The sequence below is a fragment of the Oncorhynchus mykiss genome, chromosome 3 (genome assembly GCF_013265735.2).
Source record: "Oncorhynchus mykiss isolate Arlee chromosome 3, USDA_OmykA_1.1, whole genome shotgun sequence".
NCBI lineage: Eukaryota > Metazoa > Chordata > Actinopteri > Salmoniformes > Salmonidae > Oncorhynchus > Oncorhynchus mykiss.
In genome coordinates this window covers 49,792,293-49,802,803 of record NC_048567.1, presented here as the reverse complement: position 1 = coordinate 49,802,803, position 10,511 = coordinate 49,792,293, and the positions used below count along the sequence as shown (strand labels likewise).

Below are 10,511 nucleotides of genomic sequence, written 5' to 3'. Positions count from 1 at the left end.
TGGATTAGATGTCTGCTCTTATTAGGATCTATATTTGACTTTCCCTTTTAACTTGGATTTCTTTGTTGAAATTGCTGATAACTTTCCTTGGACTGGAGTAAGACAGACAGACATAGCTGCAAGAATTTCTAAAGGCTGTTTCCGTAGGCCTATGTTTACCTGACACTTGGATTGACAGCAGAGTGATTGGAAATATCCACCATTCACTGGCGTGAGCTCCTGAGTGCCAGAAAAGTGCTTTTGTAGTCTGCTTGTAATGGGCCAAGTTTGAATTGAAGGTTGAGAGAAATGGCCCCACTCTGGTCGCACTCTGTGAGGAACTGACATACCGCAAATAATGTTCTGGAGAAGAAGTGAGGGCCTTGCATCACAGACAGAGGAAAGGCAATACAACACAATTATATTCAATTTCAACGCAATCTTGCATTATATGTACAAGATAGTTAATAAAAAATTTGATACATGCTATAACTCACTTTACAGGAAAGCACTAGTAGTGAACTGGATAGCAGCTGTTTATTTATTGTACCCTTGCCTAATGCACTACCAGTATTTTTGAAGGACCTCTGTGCTACCTTCTATGATATAAACAAGGTGGGAATGACATTTCCTTAGGAAAGATGACAAGTATGGTAGAATGTATTATTCTTACTGTAAGGTCACCTTTAGTGCATGAGCTCACCCCAGTGAGAATTCAAAAATCAACATTCAATATGAACATAAAATACCACAGCCATACTTCATTATATAAATGAACAGTTTACTTATTAGAAAAATACAAATATTAAATGTACATAGAGTATAACAGTGTACAATGATGTTTGACTACTTTTGGTGTTCCTAGTTTTTGAGCATAGGGTCTGCTCTGTGCCAGAGTGCGCTCTGGGAGGTCGTAAATTTAGAGCGTTTCGCTCTCGGAGGGTTCACTGAACGCTCTGGCAGAGGGATAGGGTTGATCCGAGCGTTCTGACCTCACAACGTTAGTCAAGCACCCAAGCGAACTGGCTAATATTGGCTAACTTGCTAGCTACTTCCAGACACAAATGAGAGAACACGTCACTCTGCCCATTGTACTCGCTCTAGCAGAGCTGTTATCCAGAGCGTTGGTAACTGTGCTGCGGACGACAATTTATTTACACTGTTTTGCCGGCGTTTACTGACACCGGCCATATTCAATAGGTGTTGAGCGTTCGTAAATTAATCAGCTATTCTGCGCGAATTTACGAACGCACCCATAATCTCAACTACTGACAGACTGTCAAAATCACTGTGATGAACAGTTGACAATCGATAATATGTTTAGTGAAAATTGACATTAAATTGGGCCAATCTATTTTATTCAGCTGCCAACACAAGGAAAGCATCTAGCTACAAATGCAGCCATCACATCTTATTTTGAAAAACCAAGGGTCGACAGGCACTGAAATCTTAATTAACAGATTAATTGGTTTATAGTTACACTAGCTGGCTTTAAATTTAGGATAGGCATAAATTACCTAAATTGAGAGGTAAGGGAAATAATTTAAGAGTATGTTTAAAATCCACTGTGGCTGCAGAACGCTTGTATACATTAACGGTTATCAATGGACAGCATAGCTCCTGGCTCCATTTATTTTTTTGTCACCATATTATTGAGAGAAAAATAAACAGGAAAGGAATTCGTCAGAAGATGACTGACATGTACACTGGCGAATGATAATGTAGGGAATAAAATACGGTAGCCAATTGGGTTTAAGAAGAACGGCGGGATTTCCTGTGCGTTACCCAATCTTGGAGACCCCACCCTTTGTGTTTCCCGCACCGTCAATCAAAATAGAAACAATTGACTAGAATCACCGATTGCAGCCAGCCTTCGATTACTGTAATCATGTTTCGCTTGTGGTAATACAGAGATTCTGCGAAATAAAATAATTCACGCAATGACTGGTATGTAATGTTCAACCTAACCATCGGTATGTTTGCACCCTTTAGCTAAGCTAATGTTAGCTAGCTGTTATAATATTTTTCCAACAGCTTAGCCAACAGTGAACGTTAGCCTGCATGCTAGCCACAACTACAACATACGTAGCTAGCTAAGGCTTCAGACAGTTTGATCAACTCCACACCGCAGCTGTAATGGAGGTCAGTCCAGCTTGAAGTGTTACGTTATAGCTAGTGGAATAGCTAGAAACAAATTTGCTGCCGTTTCCCGTGTGGAGATTGAACTTAACTCTGGTTTGTTTTGCTCCGTTTCCTTCATTCTGTACCTTGTAACGTTAGCCCCAGAACAGCCAGTGAAACAAGAGGAAATGGCTGCCTTGGACGTGGACAGCAGTCAAAGCGAGTTTCTGCAGCAAGACTGTGGCACAGGAGATCAGGTAGCTAACGTTGCTATTTAGAAATTGCCCTCGTATGCTTCTCGGTTAGGGTTTCAGTAAGTGCGTGGTGCTTTGTGAAGTTCACACGTTTTAACATTTGCAGTAAAAGTCGAACTTCCTGTGTGGCACCGGACTAACGGCCACCCACTTTCTTCCTTTTAAACCCGCCCATTGTGGGTAGGACACTCAGTCGTCATCGCTCGCTCTGCTGGCAGCTACCTGCAGCAAGATCGAGTCGGCATCATCAGATGGGGGTAACGGTGCTGCCGCTGCAGTGGTAAGTCACCACCACTGGCTCTGCAATAATGTAGACGACCCCAAAATGTAGCTATCTTTTATCAATAGAACGCGAGTTGTGTCGGCAGAGATATGCCCAAAGGCCTTCATGTAGTGAGCTCATATTTGGTTCACACAATATGAAGTTAGGGTTCTCATGCACCTTCTAGACAAACAATACTCTTCAATCTCTTCAATCTCCAATCTTCAAATATGTTGCTAAATCGTGTGAACAAGCAGCACCAAGCTCTTATTCCTGTATTCTTCATGAATGGTAATAACTTTTGTGATTTATTTTTTAATGCACGTAGTTATTCATAACTAATCATGCTATGGCTTTTCCAACTGGCTGAATACAATAAATAATTGGCTTACTGTTTTTTTAATGTAAGTAATTATTTCACTGCTATCTCTAACATTACATACTTCATCTCAATGTTGCAATCTACATCTCAAATGAATAGTTTTTATTCACTAAAACAAGACGTTTTATCCTGCAGACGACAGACCTAACATCCATCCAGTTAACAGGGAACCCAGATAGATGGGAGGTTTTGACCCCCACAACAACACGGAAGGAGGAACCTGGCGCGGTCCATATCCAGAGTCGGGGGATCGTGACATCAAACGGACAGTATGTTCTTCCTCTCCAGAACCTTCAGAGCCAACCGATCTTTGTGACATCAGGAAGCGACACCTCCGCCAACACAGTGCCTAACATTCAGTACATTCAGACAGCTGATGGACAGCAACTGAGCTTCTCCACCTCCAGTGAGGACGGGGCCACTCTGAGCCAAGATGCCACAGGGCAGATCCAGATCTTGCCTGACGGAACTCAGACTATAAGTGTGACTGGGGCCGGAGACATCCTTACTAATAACCAGAACCTCATATCACAGACTGGTCATGTCCAGCAGATCCAGGGTGTTTCTATCGGCAGCTCCACCTTTAACAACCAGGGTCAGGTTGTCACTAATGTGCCTATGGGGTTGCCAGGGAACATCACCTTTGTCCCCATTAGCAGTGTGGACTTGGACTCCCTGGGCCTCTCTGGTGCTCAGACTATAGCAACAGGGGTCACTTCTGATGGCCAGCTCATCATGACCAGTCAGCCTGTGGACAACTCTGAGAGTTTGGAGAAGACAGGTGACCAGCACTCGCAAACACTGTCTGTAAATGACTCAAATGCTAATGCAGACATGTATGTGCCAACGTCCTCCGCCCAGCTGCCTGAGGCCATGGATGAGACGGGTGTTCTAACCCAAGCCCCAGAGCAGACAGACCCCTCTGGTCTCCAGGGCTACATTCAGCAGAACCAGGTCCAGAACATCCAGGTGTCCTCAGGCCAGTCCATCATCCAGCTGCAACAGGTGCCAGTCCAGACCAGTGATGGTCAGCTGGTGCAGGCAGCAGGGGGACAGACCATGCAGAACGTTCAGCTCATCAACCCAGGGACCTTCATCATCCAGGCCCAGACCGTCACGGCCTCAGGGCAGATCCAGTGGCAGACCTTTCAGGTGCAGGGGGTCCAGAACCTCCAGAACCTCCAGCTGTCCACCAACCCAGCCCAGCAGATCACACTGGCCCCATTGCAAACCCTGTCTCTGGGCCAGGGAGAAGCGCAACAGATCCCCAACCTGCAGACTGTGACTGTCAACTCTTTGGTCCAGGCAGGCATTCAGTACCAGCAGGCAGAGGACACCAACAGCCCTGGAGGTATGGTTTCTTCCTGCATCATGTACACATCCAGCAGACATAAACACCATAATAGTTAGTAACACTGGTGGTTGTACAGCACATTTGAAAGTTTTCACACCCCTTGACTTTTTCCACATTTTGTTGTGCTACAGCCTGAATTTAAAATTGATTAAATGTAACTTTTTTGTCACTGGCCTACACACAATACTACACACAATAATGTCAAAGTGGAATGATGTTTTTTGAAATGTTAAAAAAGTTAATCAATAAATAAAAAATAAATGTCTTGAGTCAATAAGTATTCAACCCCTTTGTTATGGCAAGCCTAAATGAGTTCAGGAGTAAAAAATATGCTTAATAAGTCACATAATAAGTTCCATGGACTCACTGTGTGTGCAACAGTGGGGGCTGGTGGGAGGTGCTATAGAAGGATGGGCTCATTATTATGGCTGAAATGGAATGGTATCAAACATATGAAAACCACATATTTGACACCGTTCCATTTATTCCATTCTAGCAGTTACAATGAGCCTGTCTTCCTATAGCTCCTTCCACCAGCCTCCACTGGTGTGCAATAATAGTGTTTAACATGATTTACTACCTCATCTCTGTGCCTCACACATACAATTATCTGTAAGGTCCCTCAGTCGAGCAGGGAATTTCAAACACAGATTCAACCAAAAAGACCAGGGAAGTTTTCCAATGCCCCGCAAAGAAGGGCACCTATTGGTAGATGGGTAAAACAATAAATGATATCCCTTTGAGCATTGTGAAGTTATTAATTACACTTTGGATGGTGTATCAGTACACCGTCATTACAAAGATACAGGTTTCTTTTCTAACTCAGTTGCCGGAGAGGAAGGAAACAGCTTAGGGATTTCACCATGAGGCCAATGGTGACTTTAAAACAGTTGCAGAGTTTAATGGCTGGTTAGGAGAAAACTGAGGATAGATCCACAAAGTTGTAGTTACTCCACAATACTAACTTCATTGCCAAAGGGAAAAGAAGGAAGCCTGTACAGAATACAATTATTCTAAAACATGCATTCTGTTTGCCACAAGGCACTAAAGTAATACTGCACAAAATTTGCAAAGCTATTCACTTTTTGTCCTGACTAAAGTGTTACGTTTTTGTGCAAATTCATTGCAACACATTACTGAGTACCACTCTCCATATTTTCAAGCATAGTGGGCGGGCTGCATCAGGGTATGGTATAACTGTAATCATTAAGAAATGGGGAGTTTTTCAGGATTAAAAAAAGAAACGGAATGGCGCTAAGCGCAGGCAAAATCCTAGAGGAAAACCTGGTTCAGTCTGCTTTCCACCAGACACTGTGAGATCTAATTCACCTTCCAGCAGGACAATAACCTTAAACACAAGGCCAAATCTACACTGGAGATGCTTACCAAGAAGACAGTGAATGTTCCTGAGTTTCCGAGTTACAGTTTTGACTTAAATCGGCTTGAAAGTCTATAGCAAGACCTGAAACTGGTTGTCTGGCAATGATCAACAACCAATTTGACTGAGCTTGGAAGTATTTTTAAAAGAATAATGGGCAGATGTTTTCTCAATCCAGGTGTGGAAGTACTCTTCGTGACTTACCCAAATCGCGGCCCAAAGGTGATTCTAACATGTTGCCTCAGGGTTGAATACTTATCTAATCAAGATATATTAGTGTTTTATTTTTCATACAAAACAATGACAATTAAATTAATTTGAATCCCACTTTGTAACACAACAAAATGTGTAAAAAGTGAAGGGGTGTGAATACTTTCTGAAGGCACTGTATGTAGGAAACCATGGGGGTCTGAAAAAAATGACCATCCCCAGGAAGTAGACGACAGGAAGTATACTATTTAATTATTGAGTCACCTGATATAAGCCTCCTGAGGCATCAGGCATGATTTGCGCTGCTCTGGTGAGGATTATTAGCTGTATATTCTTGTCAGATTTGCAAATATTTTCTTCTAAAGAAAACAAAGTTGTTAATGGAAGAACACACATTTAACAACAGAACGTGTGTGTGTGTGTGTGTAACAATAACAACATTTTCAGCCGAATAGCTGAAAAATCTGTCTGTGCCCTTGAGCAAAGCACTTAACCCTAATTGTTCCTGTAAGTTGCCCTGGATAAAATCGTCTGCTAAATGACCAAACTGTTACAATTTAAACAATTCTCTGACCATATAATCAACACCCTTTTATAGATCTGTGAGATATAATATTAACAATTGTATGATTAATTCTTTGAAGATTTGAAGGGTGTGTAAATCATAATGGTTTTGTGTCAAGCTGTCCATCCACACATTGTCAAGTTTGAACAGGGGTTTTGAATTTGTTTATAGCCAAACTGTCATGAAATCTTTTTAAAAGCATTTAGCGAAGAAGCACTTTTCACTGTGTGGCTTTTGCAGTCCATTTAGCATGCAATTGTTAAAGGTTGTGTTGATATTGATGTGTGGATTGATTGGTCTCCCTCCAGACGTCCAGATAAAGGAGGAGCCGGACTCCGAGGACTGGCAGCTGGGCAGTGACTCCACTCTGAACACCAGTGACCTTTCCCACCTGCGGGTCAGGCTAGAGGACGAGGAGGACCAACTCGGCGAGGGGGGCAAGCGGCTACGCAGGGTGGCCTGCACCTGCCCCAATTGCAAAGAGGCTGGGGGGAGGTGAGTGAGCTCATACTGCGTACCCTGCTTATAGTGACTACGCTTACAGTGCTCAACAGCTTATAGTGGTCAGAAAACGCTAGATAGAATCTTTCCTATACTTATGGTGTTTAGAATACTAGTTCCCAAGGTTTTGGGGTCTGAATGGGAAAGACAAATACCCCCCCCCTCTCACCTTCATTGGCGCACAAAGGCCCCAAAAAACAGAGCAAGTACACATCTATAAGGCTGTATATGCAGTATATGAGTGTTTGTTTGTGTTCTCTCAGAGGATCCAACATGGGAAAGAAGAAGCAACACATCTGTCACATTCCGGGCTGTGGGAAGGTGTACGGGAAGACATCCCACCTGCGAGCGCACCTGCGCTGGCACTCAGGGGAGCGGCCCTTCGTCTGCAGCTGGATGTACTGTGGGAAGAGGTTCACACGCAGCGACGAACTGCAGAGACACAGAAGGACACATACAGGTGCACCCTCCGTCACCTCGACATTTGCATTACATTTTACATTTTGAAAACCTACCTTGTAGGTTGCGCTTTTCACCAATGTAAAGTGTCCTCTTCTGTCTTTGGAAATCATTCAGTATAATAGCATTAGTCCTGTAAAACGGATTACATAATGAGTTAATAGTAGTGATGTAGAAGTGACATGGTTTGGTCTGTCCTACTGTTAAAACTTGTCTGGTTTCTCTCTCTCTCTGACAGGGGAGAAGAAGTTTGTCTGCCCGGAATGTTCCAAGCGCTTCATGCGGAGCGACCACCTGGCCAAGCACATTAAAACTCACCAGAACAAGAAAGGAGTCATGAACTCTGTGAGCAACGCGGTGGTTGGCTCCATGGAGTCCGCGGGCTCGTCAGACAGCATCATCACGGCGGGCGGCACCACCCTCATCCTCACCAACATTCAGCAGGGCTCCAGTAACTCCCAAGACATCCTGGCCAATGCTGAAATCCCACTACAACTGGTCACTATAGCAGCCGGAGAAGTCCTAGAGATGGCCGAGTCACAGTGACACTCACTTGCTCATCACTCATTTTCCCTGCTTATATATATATATATATATTAGTCAAAAGTTTTTTACACACCTACTCATTCCAGGGTTTTTCTTTATTTTTACTATTTCTACATTGTGGAATAATAGTGAAGACATCAAAACTATGAAATAACACATGGAATCATGTAGTAACCAAGAAAGTGTAAAACAAAACAAATATATATTTTATATTTGAGATTCATCGGAGTAGCCACCCTTTGCCTTGATGACAGCTTTGCATTCTCTCAACCAGCTTCATGGGGTAGTCATCTGGAATGCATTTCAATTAACAGGTGTGCGCTGTTAAGTTTATTTGTGGAATTTCTTTCCTTAATACATTTGAGCCAATCAGTTGTGTTTTGACAAGGTAGGGTTGGTATACAGAATATAGCCCTATTTGGTAAAAGACCAAGTCAATATTATGGCAAGAACAGCTCAAATAAACAAAGAGAAATGACACTAGGTCATCATCATTACTTTAAGACATGAAGGTCAGTCAATGCGGAACATTTCAAGAACTTTGAAAGTTTTTTTAAGTGCAGTCGCAAAAACTATGCTTCACAGAGTTCAAGTAACAGACACATCTCAGCACATCAACTGTTCAGAGGAGACTGTGAATCAGGCCTTCATGGTTGAATTGCTGCAAAGAAACCACTGCTAAAGGACACCAATAAGAAGAAGAGACTTGCTTGGGCCAGGAAACACGATCAATGGACATTAGACCGGTGGAAATCTGTCCTTTGGTCTGATGAGTCCAAATTGGAGATTTGGAGACGCAGAGTAGGTGAACAGATGATCTCTGCATGTGTGGTTCACACCGTGAAGCATGGAGGAGGTGGTGTGAAGGTGTGGGAGTGCTTTGCTGGTGACACTGATTTATTTAGAATTCAAGGCACACTTAACCAGCATGGCTACCACAGCATTCTGCAGCGATATGCCATCCTTTTTGGTTTGAGCTTAGTGGGACTATCATTTGTTTTTGAACAGGACAATGACCCAACACACCTCCAGTCTGTGGAAGGGCTACTTGACCAAGAAGGAGAGTGATAGAGCGCTGCATCAGATGGCCTGGCCTCCACAATCACCCGACCTCAACCCAATTGAGATGGTTTGGGATGAGTTGGACTGTAGAGTGAGGGAAAAGCAGCCAACAAGTGCTCGGCGTATGTGGGAACTGCTTCAAGACTGTTGGAAAAGCATTCCTCATGAAGCTGGTTGAGAGAATGCCAAGAGTGTGCAATGCTGTCATCAAGGCAAAGGGTGGATCTTTGAAGAATCTATATTTTGATTTTACACTTTTTGCATACTACATGATTTAATGTGTTATTTCATAGTTGTGATATCTTCACTATATTGTTAAATAGTAAAATAAAGAAAAACCCTTTAATGTGTAGGTGTGTCCAAACTTTTGACTCTATATGTATGTCTGTAAGCAGTCTTTTTACTGGGGTGGGGGTGCAAAGAAAAGCGTTAAATGTGGTTCCAATACATACGCACTGAAATGCCTTATTTTCTATCATATTGTGGAGTTGAAAAGGGGGGAACGGTGCATAGTTATTAAGCTACTGTCGATTGTTTAAAGGTTTGAGTTAAATGTGTGTTAAAAAAAATGGCATAGAAATGAAGCGATTGGCTATTGCCAGCCTAAAACCCTTGTTACGTTTTTTTGATGACAGCCATGGATAGGTCTGTGTCAAAATCCTTTAAAAAAAAAAACATTAGTACGGTCTTCCTGATTTATGTTTGTGTCATATTTGTGCTTGCCTAAAACCATCAGCAAGCTTTACCCACATCCCGCTCCGTTGCATCCTGAATAATATCGCAGATGGCAAAAAGAAAACAATGGCATATTTAAAATGTTGTATAATAATTTCTATTGAACTTCTACAATTGATCGGATGTTGTAATATGCATTTCTTGCAAATCAAGTATTTTTAATGAACAGCTATATCATCGTAAACTGGTTTTATGGTATCTCAAACTCCAAGCTCTTTAAATGGCTTTTTAAATGTGTATAGTGTAATATTCAGATGTGTTTATTTTGTAAAAACGTGATTTCTAAATGACTCACAATTTAGAAAGTCGAGTCATTTTTAGAAAGAAAAAAAAAAGAAGCCATGCTAAGGGGTTGAATTGCCAAATTTGACTTTAATCTCAGGGTGACTTGGTCATGCACGGTAGAACAATCCTCCCCTGTAGCCCCTAGAGATGTTGTGGGGTGTTGTGTAGAGAGGTGTTATTCGATGGACCAAAAGCATAGTTGGAATTATGCTGTCACCGTGTTACCTATGCTCTATAAACTGTATGTCAGGGTCCTTAGATGACAACCCCCACCCCCCTTACCTTTATGAAATAGTTCGGTAAAGAGATGCGCTCTGTGTCTGCGCCTTGCTCAATCAGCCCTCTAAGACAGAAGTGAAGTGGTATCGCACGAGGCAGTACTCTCTTAATAGCACTCTTCTCTTCATCTGTAGTTTGA

At 42.5% G+C, this 10,511-nt stretch overlaps 1 protein-coding gene across 12 annotated transcripts; it reads left to right on the top strand.

Annotated features, from left to right (window-relative positions):
- The first annotated feature begins 776 nt into the window (after nucleotides 1–776).
- sp3a (sp3a transcription factor) lies at nucleotides 777–8,147 on the top strand. Of its 12 annotated transcripts, XM_036974439.1 has the most exons (8): nucleotides 778–1,926; nucleotides 2,260–2,357; nucleotides 2,539–2,634; nucleotides 3,134–4,349; nucleotides 6,814–7,000; nucleotides 7,270–7,466; nucleotides 7,704–8,036; nucleotides 8,082–8,147. In XM_036974439.1, the coding sequence occupies exons 1-7, from the start codon at nucleotides 1,920–1,922 to the stop codon at nucleotides 8,009–8,011; spliced, it is 2,109 nt and encodes a 702-aa protein (XP_036830334.1). In that variant the 5' UTR covers nucleotides 778–1,919; the 3' UTR covers nucleotides 8,012–8,036; nucleotides 8,082–8,147. The 12 variants fall into 12 exon arrangements, with proteins under 12 accessions (XP_036830335.1, XP_021452859.2, XP_036830334.1 ...); XM_036974440.1 differs by having other exon boundaries at nucleotides 777–1,926; nucleotides 2,548–2,634; nucleotides 3,158–4,349; nucleotides 7,704–8,135; XM_021597184.2 differs by having other exon boundaries at nucleotides 777–1,926; nucleotides 3,158–4,349; nucleotides 7,704–8,135.
- The last annotated feature ends 2,364 nt before the right edge of the window (nucleotides 8,148–10,511 follow it).